We start from the raw sequence: 16,248 nt of genomic DNA, 5'->3' as shown, positions 1-16,248 counted from the left end.
TCATAGTAAAATAAAATGTGTTCACATTACCTTAAACCACTTTGCATATTTCCTTGAAGCAGAGCGGTTTGGGGTGAAAGTTAAAAAAGTTTTGTCACACTGATCAGTAACTGGTGATAAGTAACTAAAGTAGCTGATGATGCTCCAAACCACTTCTCTCTAGCCAAGGGAGAAGCATCATGGGTGCTTGTTGCATTTTTGGGATTAGTATAATCTCACTATTATTTAATTCCCCTGAAATTAACCAAATTAGACACCGATAGTTGAGAATGATTTCCCTTCTCACAAACTGACAGCAAGAATATCCTCAACTGGGGTTTTCCGGGAAAAAATATTCTAACAAAAGGTCCTGTGTAATTTGAAGTCTACTTAAGATGAAAAAGCAAAATGCATGAAGATGATCTGTGGTAGTACACTGGAAAATGAAATAGTACAGTACTGAAATACTGATATATACTGAAATAAAACAGTTTAGCAGGGAAAAGGAGCATAATGTGGAATCCTTGTTTAGACAGAAATCCAATATTACTAAAACTGTGATTTTATCAAAAAATAATATCTCCTAATGTTTAAAGTCCAGATGGATAATGTATTCAATCCACCATTTTTATCATTTTCCATTTGCATTTGCATTTCAATTTATTGTATTAATAGAAAGTTATCCAATTAAAACTACAGCTAATGAAATGCAGTGGAAGGGAGGCATTATTCTTCTGACACCTGCAGTGTGAGTAGGGGGGATTGCACCATCTGTTCGGGGTTCAGGACACTCAGCACGTTCTCTGGTGTCATCTAGTGGTGAATAATGTCAGTGACTGGGATCAGTTCAGGCCATCATGGTGAGCATTGTCAGGAAGTTTGAACTGCTAGGATGTGATTGGTTTTGTCAAGCAATAATCACAACACATGAAATATTTGCTGTTGTTGATACAAAGCAGATTCATATATTCAAACTTCAATACACTGATTCAACATCAGTACCATCATACTTGTTTATTTCTGCACTGTATCACAGAAAGTCTAACTTATCCTAGAAGCTAACATGGACAATATGCAGGAGATAATGCAGCCTTTCAGTCACCTAAACTGCATATCTGTACAGAACTGCTGCCCACTACGGAAATGTAATAATGCCACACAAAGCCAAACTTGCTGAGTGAACTATTGCTTCCTACAAACTGCATTTGCCAATTTACTAAGCATTTGTAAATCAAAATGTCCTTTTTAATGATCATCGCTAATACAAACAATAACAAACAACCATAAATAAGTTATTTGATTATATATTTAAGCACTACTGAGCATTCCGTTATCATTTTCATGGCTACAAATTGAATGGCTGAAAAGGCATCTTGATAGTAAAAGACATGAAAAAACACACTGAAACATGTACAGTGATAACCACAACAAATTAAAAAATATAATGAACAGATGGTTACAAAGATGCAAAACATTAGGCTATGCAGTTCCAAACAGACGATTTCTCATTAATCTATTTTGGGGAAATAATCCCATGCGAGAGCTTCATGAAAATAGCACAATGTCACCTTTATTTACACTAACAGCAACAGCAGTTATATTCGACATGATCACACAACCCATGTATATTATAAGGGTATTAATAGCAGAAAAAAATGTTGAAGATGCTATTTAGTCTGTCCATCTGGATAATCCTAATATAAAAAGAGATTATTTACCTTCACCAGAAGTTTAAATGAGCTTGTGATGCTGGAGTTTAAAAGCATAGTGCTTTGTGTCTGTAAAGTTTAATCGGCTACAAAATCCCACTCATGATTTTGCATTATATGTACACACCAGCACTGCTCCCACTGTGAGACTCCGGTTGAATTTTTGATGCTTTATATCCTATGAAAACAGGAGTGTGTGGAACAGGATGAAAGCTGGACTGGTAAGACGCAGTGGGATTGCCGATGTAAGTCAGTGAATATGGCGTGGTGTTTTGGCTTATGTACAAGGAGTTCCCTGGAGCATAGATGCTTCCAGCATGGTTAGAACTCCGCATGGAGGAATGGTGAGCCATGCTTCCTTGATATAACAATGACGCATTTTCAGGTAGACTCGGGTTATAGACAACAGGAGGGTTGATTAGTGCTCCATCATTTGTCATTAACTGAGGAACATTTTCCAGTGGCATTGCAAGCTGCGGTTCAGCAGAGCCATTATTCAGCAGAGAGGGCTGGTATCTAGTCGATCTGAGGCTTGAAACACTTGAGATAGGATGATACCTCATCAGAGTTGGCTTGCTGGGTGTTGGCTTGTAACCAAGCAGGTTGGCTGGGTGGTACACTTCAAATGAACCCTTGTCTGAGGGCAAACGGCGGCAGACAAACAACATGGCTGAAGCGAAAAGGAAGGCACCAGTCACCCATCCGATGTAAAGAGCTTCTCCCAGCTCCCTTCTCTCGGCATCAATCAGCAAAGGATTGTAGAAATCTCTGATGATGACATGACCTGTCCATGAGACAGGGATAAAAACACAAATGCATGCCATGAACTGCATAACACCTGCAACCATCAGGATAATGGCCTTAGCCCGATCATTACCCTGAAAACAGGAAATACACCGCATTCCTCCCATAGCCACAAGGAGCCCTAGTCCCGACAAGGCCAGAGAACAGCACATCAGACCCCTGGCTGCCTGTAATTCCGGGGGCAGGAACAGCAGTGAGTCGTACACCTTACACTGCATCCTGATGTTGGCCTGTCGGTAGCAGTTCATCCACAAGCCCTCCCAGCGGGTTTCCATCACAATTATGTTCGCTCCAATGAAAGCAGTCACCTTCCACATAGGCATCCCCGTTGTAGCCGCCGCGCCAATCAGTCCGATCAGGCCGACACACACTGCGGCTACCTCTGAAACACCTTGAACCATTGTGCAGTGTGTGAGAATTCAGCTGTGTCCAAATCCAAAATTAGGAATTCAAATTCTGATTCATTAGTATAACACATCAGATTCAGAGACGTGTTTAAGGCGGTGAAGATCTTCTCATCTGATGCAGTTTGTATGTTATGAGAGGTGGTTTGTTATGGGAAAGATATCTTGCGGTCATCTGGTTGGCCCAGAGCAATGGGGGTAAAGAGGATCTCTGCTTATTTTGTGTTTATGGTTCCTCTGGCACTTGTACTGTATCTGTGCCATCAGCTTCTCCAGCAGTAAACGACAACACCAGAAACAGCTCATGTCAGAAATAATTTTATCACTTGCCATGTTTTTATTCTCCATATTATGTGTGATTAAAAATTGAGAAGCAAACAAATATGCAATGCAGCACAGAAGCTCCTTCAGTACTTCTGTTGTCCACAGGGGAGCAGAGATGACCTTTCAGAGTTAATGAAACAGAGAGGGAGCTCGTCACACTGTCCAAATAGAGTTACTGATTGTTGAGGACCAGACATACAGTTTTATAAATCACAAGTTAACATTTCGTATAACAAGTTTGCATATATTCCATAATTGTGTAACTCTAGTGCTGCTGAGCAGGCATAACATAGAAAAACAGATCCTTCATTTTAGTGTTACGTTAAGCAACAATAGAGACAACATTGTCATTCTACCATTATAATTTTAATGCAGTTTGCTGTTGAACTCACTGAAAGTGAAATGACGTGACCTGGTAGTACAAGAACTAATATGCTTGACTGAAGAGAGATAGAAATGTTCTCTCACTGCTCAAACGTATGAATCTGGAGTCAACCAGGAAATTAACTACAGAAGATTTGGCCTAATACTATCTGTGTCTCAGTTCAAAGTGACTTGCAAATTCTGATCACATGATCATGCTGTCAGGTCGTCTCTGTCTGGTTTCTTCGTAAACACTAAGCTTTCTGGCTAAGATGCCTCAGTGTCCACACCTTTAGCAAGCAGCCTTAAACCTGCATCTCATGTTTACTCAGTACCATCAGTTGACAAGTGCTCCAGGGCATCATACCAAACTTCAAAACTTACAATTGTTTTTCTGTTAAACATACATACACACAATGTTTTGAGCTGTAGATTCAAATGTCTGTGTAATTCTCACGTAATCCGTCCAATATATACCATATACTGTATGAAGTGTAGTACCTGTAACACGCCTGCTTTGGTTGCCTTTTGTGTATTATGTGTCTAATACTGGCTGAAACTAGCTAAAACTGGGTAAAACTGAGAAGCAAAATATGAGGACTGGCTGTACAGGGGGGTTGTGTAAAATTTTGCTCTCAGCTCAGGCATAGTTTATGTTGAAGGTTGAAGGAAATTGGTTTTGAAATATCCTAAGTATTAACTGTCTTAGTAACTACACAGCTTAGTGCTATGTGCCAACAACAATTTGCAATTTAACAGTAAAGGCAAATACACTTGTGCCATGTCACTTAGTGGTTAAACGCTATGTACAACATACACATAGAAAGTAGTTAAACTGATGTACAAAAACAAGGCTATAAGTATAAAATAAAACACCCATAATAGTAATGGAAAGAATTAGCTTACACAGGCAAGGTTATAATCATGTTATAGGTTGTTATAGTGCTCTTTAAGAAGACGTTATGTACTCCTTAAATAATATACAAAAAGAGGTGGTTTCAAAAGGACATCCACATGAATCAGATCCATTTTCATTCACAGTAAATGTTTCATTGAAATGTGTTTTTTAACCTGAAATACATCTGTTGATAGCTGAAATGTGTCATAGATTGCACTGCTAAGCAGACCCATATTTAAAAGAAATTTCCTTGCATACAGTGACCATAACAGATCATCATTGCCTCAGTCAGTTTAAGTGTTCAGAGATAAGCCACCCCGCTGTGTACAGAGGGGTGTCTGGAGTGGTAGGTGTAGATACTTGATGGGTGTCTGGACAGCACTGGCTGTGGTCGGGGTTGTGGTTGGGGAAGTAGCACCAGCTGCTGAGGCTGGAGAGGCTGTGGAGGATAGGCTGTGTAGTCGGAGGCCCTGGAGTACACGTACCTCTCTGAACCTTTGTCTTCAGACTGCAGATTGCAGCAAGTAAACATGCATCCTCCTGCGAACAAAAAAGCAGAGGCCACCCAGCCGATGTACAGAGCCTCTCCAAGCTCCCTGCGCTGAGCGTCGATCAGCAAGGGGTTGTAGAAGTCCCTGATGATGACGTGACCCGTCCACGACACAGGGATAAGGACGCAGATACAAGCCATTAAGATCATGATTCCTGCTATGATGAGGACCAGTCGCTTAGCTCGATCGTTGTTTTCAATGCACGACGTGCATTGCAGCCCCACCAAACTGATCAGCAGACCAAGGCCACCCAGCGCCAGAGCACAGCACATGAGCCCCCGTGCTGCCTGTAGGTCAGGTGGTAGGGCCAGGAGAGAGTCATACACCTTGCACTGCATCCTGATGTCGGCCTGCCGGAAGCAATTCATCCATAGACCCTCGTAGCGGGTCTCAAACACAATAATGTTCTCCCCAATGAAAGCCGTGACTCGCCACATCGGCATCCCAGTGCTTGCTGCCGCCCCAATCAGCCCAATCAGGGTCAATAAAAGACCCACAATCTCCAGTGCTGTGTTGGCCATCCTGTTTTTTTCTTATTCCTCCAAGCTTATACATATAAAAATGCGTGGACGCAGTGTGAATATACTTGGATGCAGTATGGAGTGGCTTTGCATCCCAATGGAGGAGGAGGGGCGGGTTGATGTTCACCTGTACAGTCTCCTCCCTGTTGACAGTACACCAGAATGAAAGGGGTGTGAATTGCAACCTGTTGCTATGAAACAGAATCCCCCAGGCCTTTTGTTCTTTGTACACCTCCCCCAGGAGCTGCCGTGCTGCCACTTTGTTTATTCACACATCTCAGTTTACATTCTCAGATCCCACTTCACAAGGAACCTTAAAAAAAAACTTGGTAGTTTTATTAGCAAGGGAGACATTTTCAAGTTCACCGATTTGTAACTAGCTATCTGCATATAAAAAAGACTTTGTTAATGTATTACCGGTCATAACTACAGATATCACAGACATCAATCAGCTCTGGATCTTAACCAATTCTTTGTCATATTTTGAACTCAAAAACACTGACCAATGTGGAGTCGTGAATGATAAAAATTGTAACTGTAGTGGGACTATAGAAATAAAATATTAGCAAAAATGAACATTTAGAAACTGTGAAACACATGATCCGTTGCTGTGTTTGTGACATGGACATTTGTGTACGGATTAGTCACTGTCAGTATCGGATTTCTTGTCTGAGTCTCTTGTTTGTGTCAGTTAAAAGCTGGCCGTTGCAGCTCTGACTTGGTTAAAATAAAATCTTTTGGTAGGTTTGCGTTGGGTGGACCTGCGTCAGCAGTCTGGTTTTACCAGTTCAGGCACATTTCTACTGAAAACAATGGAGACAACATCACAACTTTACATTTGAATTCCAGGCAAACCCAAGAGCTTCTGACAGGAAGTGAAAAAATGGCCATCATGTAAGCCGTAGTTTACCCTTAATTGTTGATCATTTTAGTTGCTCTTAATTAGGCACCAGGAAAAAGAAACAAAATCCTCCTTTTTTCTGAACATTATTCCTTTATTAGAAACCATAATTGAGTTTATGTTTAAGCCAACATTTTAAAGTAGTTTGTACATTTATTTAGGCCAACATTTTGAAAAAGTATGTACAGTTATAACAGAAACCAAACAGTGAACATAAATCATCTGGAGGTCTGAAAAAGACTTAGTGCATAATGTCTTAAAGAACATGTCAGCAGAGGCTGTAAATACATTGATCTAACAAATAGCTATTGTATTATTACAGATTAAAAATGTTGTGCCTGAATGACTGATGTAATTAATTGTAAATTAAGCATATGGTAACAAACAACGCATGCAGTAATTCAGCACATGATCAAAACACAGTTAGTTTCACAATGAATTTCAAACTCTGCAATATACTTGGCCCTCTTTGAGAAAGTAACGAAAGATTTGGCCATCTCCAGTGGCAGCCTCTGGTCATATTTGTCAGTTGATTCTCAAATGCACCAAATCCTGGCAAGATAAAAAAAAAAAAAAAAAAACAAGTCCAAAATTGTCTCTTTGTTTGATTTCACCACACTAGTACTGGCTTGGTGTATATACTACAGATCCTGGTGGTGGTACTGAGTAGGGAGGCTGGTAGGTGTACGCTGGCTGGTACGTGTACGGCTGGTATGTGTATGCAGGTTGGTAAACATTTCCCTCAGGGTTGTACACAATCCTCTCCTCTGGATCCTGGGTACGGGGAGCATGACGGCACAGCAGGATCACCCCGGCACTGAAAAGCAAACCTGAGGTCGCCCAGCCGATATAAAGAGCCTCCCCAAGCTCCCTGCGCTGGGCATCAATCAGCAGAGGGTTGTAGAAATCCCTGATGATGACATGGCCGGTCCAGGACACCGGGATTAGGGTAGTGATACAGCCCAAGAGGAAGAGACAGCCTCCCGCCACAAGAACAATATGCTTGGTGCGAGCCCGATGGTCCACCACTCTGGTACACTTCATCCCCACTGCTGAAACTATGAGGGCGAAGGTGGTCACGGCCACAGAGCTACACATCAGACCCCTAGCAGCCTGGAGGTCAGGTGGCAGAAACAGCAGGGAATCATACACCTTACACTGCATCCTGATGTTCGCTTGTCTGTAGCAGTTCATCCATAATCCCTCCCAGCGGGTCTCCATGACAATGATGTTCGCATCGATGAAGGCTGTTACCTTCCACATCGGCAGGCCTGTCACGGCTGCCACTCCGATTAGTCCAATGAAACCGATGACGAGGGCCACTACCTCACAACAAATGGCATTCCGGCTTTTCCTCTTCTCATTTCTCTTTTTTTCCTCATATACAGAGTCTTGGTAATCTGTATAGGCCTTGGCCTGTTTCTCATCATAGTAAGAGCCTACGTAAGATTGAGGTGGCTTGCTGTAGCCACTGTAGGCAGTGTAAGAGGCCATTGTGGCTTTTTGGCTGCACTCTCGCAGCTTGAGAAACAAAACTGAGGAGAAGAACAAGACGAGGAACTTATACACCCACAAAAAAATGCTAATGATGCAATGCAACCTTACTGGTTGAGCTGCTTCAGGTTCATCAGATAGATGGGGACACACCAAAGAGTGTTGCTGGTTTTGAATGCAAAAACAACTGACGACATTCAAACAACCGTTTGGTCTTGTGATTGATCAAAAACAGATTAAATCACTGTATTAAGTCATGTTTGATCATAGTATGTTTCCTCTCTTTTAAACTCTTAACATTTCAACACATTTTCAGTACTACACAGCATAATGTTTTTTGTAAACTGAAGAATATAATTTAGACAGCAAACAGGATAGCTAAAATCTGCTATAACCAGATTAAATGCATAAAATCTCATTGCTGTTACTGGATGGAATTTGGAGATAAAAATCAACAAATTATATGTCCTTTTTAATTTTAAAATGAAACAGATTTTGAAACACAGTAACATGTGAAACAAGAAAATTATACTGTAGTGTCTTTCCTTTTTATGTAGGTAAAGTTATGGAGGTGATGGCCGCACTAATCTGTATAGGTAAAGAATCTGTTGTCTCTGTCAGACCGAAACCTGACAGAATGATCACAGTTATCAAACTCCTCCTCTAACTGAGCCTCCTAACTGAGCTGATAAAAAGGTGTTGAGCACAGAAATGTGAGGAGGATTGATTTCATTGTAACACAGTAGCTATTGTCCATTTGCCAGCAGTTCTCACCTTGCACTGCCACACTGAAGTCTTCCTGCCTTTGGTAGATAGTCTGTGCATGCACTGCTTGAGTTTTTCTATTCAGCTGCATTTAGTAAGGAAACTGAATGGTATAACTGACAAGTATCTGGGGTGTTAGCTGTGGTTGGTTAAAAGTTTGTATTTCATGTTTTTTTAGGCAAGCATGATAGAAATATACACACTAGAAAAGACATGCAATCGCACAAGCAAATTTAGAATCAAAGCTTTATTGATCTATTGACTTGGTTGACTACTTGCCGATTAGACATTACCAAATCAAAATTATTAATTAAAAGTGAAGGTTGACAAATGACAAAAATGTAAACGTAAAAGTACAATAAAAACAACATGACCATACTCAATTGCAAAAAAACCCCAAAACAATTGTATCTCTTAAATTAACAGCATATAAACATGTCCAGTTATGAATAGTTTTATATGTTAAACAAATAAAACACATAACTCAATGTTTTGTTGCAACTGTGAAGGATTTGGGAAGAAGACAAACAATGTAGATAAGAACATTTATAGTTCAATGAGTATACAAAGTACAGTCATCACTTTAACAGTCACAGTGACTTAAAATGTGTACATACATTGTAAAAACAAATACATGAATACATAATTTGCACACCCTTGACATGATGTTGTGACCTCAGGCAGCATCCTTTTTACATTAGAAACATTAGAGACATGTAAAAATGGAATTTGCACATTGCAGTTACAGGTACAGTTCTTTACACATATTCTTGATGTTTGTGAAAGCTGGACGGCGTCCGCTGCAAGTAGACGCTACCCTCTTTCTGTGATTCCCTCACTGCCAGCAGATGTGCATCAGCGTAGGGCTCTTCATCCTTTGATGCACGTTTGCTGTAACTGAACAGAATGAGGATCCCAGTGATCAGCAAAACACCAGAAGTGGCCCAGCCTATGAAGAGGGCGCTCCCCAGCTCCCGTTTCTGAGCATCACTAAACAGTGGGTTGTAGAAGTTATTGATGACAGTAAAGCCAACCCAGCTGACGGGGATGAGTGTGGTCAAACAGGACAGCAGATACAAACCACCCCCTAGGGCCAGGGTGACGTTCTTGCCCTTTATGTTGTCACCCCAACACTTGCTCTGCCGGGTCCCACATCCTGTGATCAACAAGGAGATGACGACCAGAATTATGGAGACAACCATGAGTCCCCTGGATGCCTGCAGCTCCGGTGGGAGGATTAGCATTGACTCATACATCTTGCACTGCATCTTGATGTCTGCTTGTCTCCAGCAGTTCATCCACAAGCCCTCCCAGAGATCCTCCATGACAACAAGATTGGCACCAATAAAGGCTGAGACCTTCCACGTGGGCAGTGCAGTGGTAGTTATTGTCCCAAACAGGCCGATGAAGCCCAGGACGAGGGCGAAGACCTCCAACTTTGCCCTCATGGTTCAGTGGGAACTGCAATCTCGTCTCTCTCGTCTGTCAAATGAATTGACCAACTAATGAGCTCTGCAGAGCTGTAAATCTGTGATAATATCACCCTGCCTACAATGTCATCATACTGGTTTGTGTGCCTGACCTTGATTCCTGCCAGTGTATCAGACGTAACTCAAAAAACTACCGTGTGTTTCTTCTGTCTTCAGAAAACAAATGAAAGACAAACACGTGTTTAATAATTGTTATGATAACTCGCCATGCTTGACAAGCATCAATGAAAAGTGGCTATGTTGCCATTCAAAAGTCACGCAAGGTCAGTTTCAGTGACATTCAAATTTACAGTCTTCTGTAAAGTCTTCAATCTTTTGTAGCTCCATACTGTATCCAATTTACTCCTGGAATAATCAGTAATTCAGCTTCCATTCAATTTCCATGATGGGTAAAGTATGTCAGACTACTGAAAAATTAGGACAATATAAGATATTTGACCCATCATATCATTTTTTTTTTTCAAAATTAGTCAGCAACACTGGAGTGAAATATATTATTGTCACAGGAAAAAAATGGCATGCATGGTCAACACACAAACCCATTGTTTTCTATGCAAGACCACCCACAGCATCTTGATGCGCATCAACTTGATATGTATTGTTTTTCTAGGGAGTGTGTGATAGATCTGTAAACATCTCTATGGTTGAAGTGTGAGGCTCATTAACTCTCTTCATTAAAGATGAAGAATTGACAGTGTCCCTCATTTAAGTAAAAAAAAAAACAAAACAACAAATTCCACCTTGGCCATACTTATTAGAAAGAGATGAGTAAAAAATCAGTCAGTCAGCCAGTCTGTATATTGAGGGATTTTCTGTTCAACTGACCTGCCTGTTCTAACTTTCAAATGAATAAACACTTATTCGATAGAGTCTAGACACCATTTATACCGCCATGATATAATGACAGTGTTAACTTACATCAACTAAGACTAAAGATTTTTTTAATTTATATGAATAGGTACATGACCGGATTTCACATCAGAAGGAAATGTTTGACAACAATAGGGGATTACACAGATCAAGAGCCACTCCTTTTTTTTCAGGAAGAACTTCAGCTGGTCTGGGAAAGGTTACACCATGTTGGTCAACCTGTTTCTGAGAGACAGAAACGGAAAGAGAGAGATTGATGTAGCAGGAGGGGTCATAAAACAGGAACAGAAACTGAAGAGCCAGTTGAACAGGTTTGCTGAGTGATACTATCATCACATCCTCAGCGGCTTAAAATGTAAACAGATACACTCTCGCAGAGGAACCTAAAGCTGTGAACTCAAATACATCAAATCGGTACTGTGAAGTAATTTCTGTAGACATGTAAGGTGCTTGTTTTGCAGAGGTGGATTTTGATTTGAGATGGATTTGATTAAACCAATGATGATGTGATTAAACTAAGATTAAATGGAAGTAACTGAATACACACAGATGTAAGTTGGTCTAGTGGCACAGGCAGCAATGTACAACTACAACAGGATGCTGCCACCTGCTGTATGTAGATATGACTGCACATTCCTGGGCCACAATAAGATTGATTGAACATTTTGCAAATATTCAAAAGAAATGTGATAACATGTAATTCCTATTTCCTTCTCATTCCTACTTCTTCTAATTCAGTGAGCGTGTTTAGATTTAAGATTTAGAAATGATCTGTTAAGTCAAAGAGAGAACCCCTTGAATCAAACTTGTGCCATTTTTATCTCGGGGTAAGACGCGAGTCTGCTCTTTCAAAGGAAGGGCATTAGCAGAGCAGCTTTGTTTCATCCCAGCTCTCTGTCATTCTGCACCATCTCCTACTGATGGAGATCTAGGTGTTCTTTTTCCTTCATCTTGTGGGTGTGACCAGGTATTGAAATCAGTCTCATAAAATCAGTCTCATGAAGATCAGCCTCATAAATGATTAACCACCAAATCTAGTAAGATTATTTGTGCTTAACTTTAGTTAGTTCGATAACAACAGTTACCTCTGCTTAGTAAAATACAAAAAGGAGTTAGTTACATTTAAATGCAGTCATAATGATATTATGACAAGATGAAAGTTATCATAAAAGTTTAATTTAGACACTTGGTTGGAATCCTAAGTTTCCCACTTCTCACTCAAAATCTTTTATCTGCTCATTCTCTCTCTCTCTCTCTCTCTCTCTCTCTCTCTCTTTTTTTCTCTCTCTCTCTCACACACACACACACACATACTGACACACACACACGCACAATCTCTCTCCCACCCCCATCACTGCCTCACTCTCTTTCTCTCACACATACAAACACCTACACACACATACACACTCACATCTATACCTACATAGCGTATATATTTATATATATATATATATATAGTCTCACCACATGAGACTGATCTGAATACCAGGATGCACCTGCAATCTGAGGGAGCACCAGAGCCTTTGTAGTGGGGGTGGTGATTGACAAGAGTGAGGGGAGGGCTGGTGGGCCTGGGTGTCAGGATGTCCACAGAGCTCAGAGACATAAAAGAGGAGATAGGGCTGTGAGAACCATAGATTATAGTGTCGAGGGCATGTACAGCCAGGCTACATCTTGTCAGCTTGAAAATGCTGATGTAACTGGTCTTTGCCCTAACAGGATGTTGGAAATTGAAGACTACTGTTCATCTCTGATAATGAAGTGATCTGTGATGAGCATCCTGATTTTGACACTGTTTCTCTTGTCACATTATTTTGTAGTGTTAGTGACTGATGCACTAGAATTTCAGCTCCAGAAATCACTGACACTAGACAAAAAGAGGAAAGCACAAGTAGAACCTCATGAACACTCAAGGAAAGATACTACATGAGATGCAGCAGTTGCTGAACACACAGAAAAGAAAAAAAATGTTCTTAAATCAGAGATATTCTAAAAGAAAAAGGAGACCCCATGAGCCTGGCTAAATTTTTTGTTGTGGCTATGTATTGTATGCAAGGGCGTAGGTTTGCATATGGACGGTAGGGACATGTCCCTACCAATATTTGAGTAAAGTCGTTCGCACTATATTTAGAGTGAAGTTATATCAGATCATTCCAATGTGCCTTCCAAGAGGCTATGTCTCCAAGACAACCGATTTAGGCATGCTAGCATTTGAATGGCTGAAAGGGCGGTGGCTATCTGAAGGCTCACGTCATACTATAGTATGACGTTTTTATTCCTTACTATACTATGATGTTTTGTTGATATTCTAGGCCATACTATACTATGATTGTTTTTGCCTTAATATACCATGACGTTATTTGACATTATTAGTGCCTTACTATACTGTAGTTTTAGTGCCTTACTATATGACTTACTAAAATATGACTTTTTTATGCCTCACTTTAGTATTACTTTTTTATGCCTTACTATACTATAACGTTATTTGATGTTTTTATGCCATGCCTTATGACATTTATGTTAGATTTTACACCATATTGTACTATGACATTGTTTTACTACTATACCATGATGTTTTTTGACATTTTTAGTGCCTTACTGTATGACTTACTAAATATGACTTTTTTTATGCCTTATTATACTATGACGTTTTTATGCCTCACTATAGTATTACTTTTTTATGCCTTACTATACTATGATGTTATTTGATGTTTTTATGCCTTACTATACCATGACATTTGTGTTACATTTTACACATTATTATACTATGATGTTGTTTTACTACTATACTATGATGTTATTTGATGTTTTTATGCCTTACTATACCATGACATTTTTAGTGCCTTACTTATATGACTTACTGAAATATGACTTTTTTATGCCTTATTATACTATGACGTTTTCATACCTCGCTATAGTATTACTTTTTTATGCCTTACTATACCATGATGTTTTTATGCCTCGCTATAGTATTAGTTTTTTATGCTTTACTATACCATGACATTTGGATTACATTTTACACCTTATTATACTATGACGTTGTTTTACTACTATACTATGACATTATTTGATGTTTTTATGCCTTACTGTACCATGATGTTTTTGGTATTTTTATACCATACTATACTATGACGTTTTTTTTTGCATTTTTCTGCCATACTAAACTATGAAATTTTTTGACATTTCTATGGCTTAATTTACTATGTTGTTGTATTCCTTGCCATACTATGACATTTTTATGACCTTTTATGCCTTAATATACGATGATGTTTTTTTGATGTTTTATGCCATACTATAGTATGACATTTGCTGGCATTTTTATGCCTTACTATACTATGTCGTCTTATGTCTTACCATACTATGAGGTTTTTAAGACCTTTTATATCTTAATATACTATGATGTTTTTTTGACATTTTGTGCCATACTATACTATTGCGTTTTTTGAAATTTTTATACCTTTCTACACTATGTCGTTGTATTCCTTGCCATACTATGACATTTTTATGACCTTTTATGCCTTAATATACGATGATGTTTTTTTGATGTTTTATGCCATACTATAGTATGACATTTGCTGGCATTTTTATGCCTTACTATACTATGTCGTCTTATGTCTTAGCATACTATGAGGTTTTTAAGACCTTTTATACCTTAATATACTACGATGTTTTTTGACATTTTGTGCCATACTATACTATTGCGTTTTTTGAAATTTTTATACCTTTCTACACTATGTCGTTGTATTCCTTGCCATACTATGACATTTTTATGACCTTTTATGCCTTAATATACTATGAAGTTTTTTAACATTTTGTGCCATACTATACTATGACATTTCTTGGCATTTTTATAATGTTCTACACTATGTCGTTGTATTCCTTGCCATACTATGACGTTTTTATGACTTTTTATGCCATAATATACCATGACGTTTTTTTAACATTTTTATGCCATACTATATTTTGACTTTTCTTGGCATTTTTATGCCTTACTATACTATGTTGTCTTATGTCTTAGCATACTATGAGGTTTTTAAGACCTTTTATACCTTAATATACTGTGATGTTTTTTTGACATTTTGTGCCATACTATACTATTGCGTTTTTTTTTTATTTTTATACCTTTCTACACTATGTCGTTGTATTCCTTGCCATACTATGACATTTTTATGACCTTTTATGCCTTAATATACTATGACGTTTTTTAACATTTTTATGCCATACTATATACTACGTTTTTTTGACATTTTGTGCCATACTATACTATGACGTTTCTTGGCATTTTTATACTTTTCGACACTGTCGTTGTATTCCTTGCCATACTATGACGTTTTTATGACCTTTTATGCCATAACATACTATGATGTTTTTTTGACATTTTATGCCATACTATAGTATGACGTTTTTTTTTACATTTTTATTCCATACTATAGTATGACTTTTCTTGGTATTTTTATTCCTTACTATATATGTCGTCTTATGTCTTAGCATACTATGAGGTTTTTAAGACCTTTTATACCTTAATATACTATGATTTTTTTTTGACATTTTGTGCCATACTATACTATTGCATTTTTTTTTTTTAATTTTTATACCTTTCTACACTATGTCGTTGTATTCCTTGCCATACTATGACGTTTTTAAGACCTTTTATGCCATAATATACCATGATGTTTTTTTGACGTTTTATGCCATACTATACTATGACGTTTTTTGGTATTTTTATGCCATACAATACTATTGCGTTTTTTGAAATTTTTATACCTTTCTACACTATGTCGTTGTATTCCTTGCAATACTATGACGTTTTTAAGACCTTTTATGCCTTAATATACTATGACGATTTTTAACATTTTTATGCCATACTATACTATGATGTTTTTTGGTATTTTTATGCCATACTATACTATTGCGTTTTTTGAAATTTTTATACATTTCTACACTATGTCGTTGTATTCCTTGCCATACTATGACATTTTTATGACTTTTTATGCCTTAATATACCATGATGTTTTTTTGACGTTTTATGCCATACTATACTATGATGTTTTTTAACATTTTTATGCCATACTATATTTTGACTTTTCTTGGCATTTTTATGCCTTACTATACTATGTCGTCTTATGTCTTAGCATACTATGAGGTTTTTAAGACCTTTTATACCTTAATATACTA

At 38.5% G+C, this 16,248-nt stretch overlaps 4 protein-coding genes across 4 annotated transcripts; all 4 read right to left on the bottom strand.

Moving 5' to 3' along the window:
* Nucleotides 1-1,644: 1,644 nt before the first annotated feature.
* On the bottom strand, nt 1,645-3,211 carry LOC111224463 (claudin-8-like). The gene has a single exon (XM_022748962.1). The coding sequence runs from the start codon at nt 2,891-2,893 to the stop codon at nt 1,802-1,804; it is 1,092 nt and encodes a 363-aa protein (XP_022604683.1). The 5' UTR covers nt 2,894-3,211; the 3' UTR covers nt 1,645-1,801.
* A 138-nt stretch (nt 3,212-3,349) lies between these two features.
* LOC111224464 (claudin-8-like) lies at nt 3,350-5,553 on the bottom strand. The gene has a single exon (XM_022748963.1). It carries the CDS (start codon nt 5,551-5,553, stop codon nt 4,783-4,785), a length of 771 nt encoding a protein of 256 aa, XP_022604684.1. The 3' UTR covers nt 3,350-4,782.
* A 980-nt stretch (nt 5,554-6,533) lies between these two features.
* Nucleotides 6,534-7,998, bottom strand: LOC111224437 (claudin-8-like). The gene has a single exon (XM_022748921.1). It carries the CDS (start codon nt 7,946-7,948, stop codon nt 7,073-7,075), a length of 876 nt encoding a protein of 291 aa, XP_022604642.1. The 5' UTR covers nt 7,949-7,998; the 3' UTR covers nt 6,534-7,072.
* A 1,045-nt stretch (nt 7,999-9,043) lies between these two features.
* On the bottom strand, nt 9,044-10,238 carry LOC111224452 (claudin-17-like). The gene has a single exon (XM_022748941.1). It carries the CDS (start codon nt 10,159-10,161, stop codon nt 9,472-9,474), a length of 690 nt encoding a protein of 229 aa, XP_022604662.1. The 5' UTR covers nt 10,162-10,238; the 3' UTR covers nt 9,044-9,471.
* Between the last annotated feature and the right edge of the window lie 6,010 nt (nt 10,239-16,248).

The sequence above is a fragment of the Seriola dumerili genome, unplaced genomic scaffold (genome assembly GCF_002260705.1).
Source record: "Seriola dumerili isolate Sdu_G_001 unplaced genomic scaffold, Sdu_1.0 BDQW01000134.1, whole genome shotgun sequence".
NCBI lineage: Eukaryota > Metazoa > Chordata > Actinopteri > Carangiformes > Carangidae > Seriola > Seriola dumerili.
The sequence above is the reverse complement of the archived record's forward strand: the minus strand, read 5'-3'. Positions and strand labels throughout refer to the sequence as shown.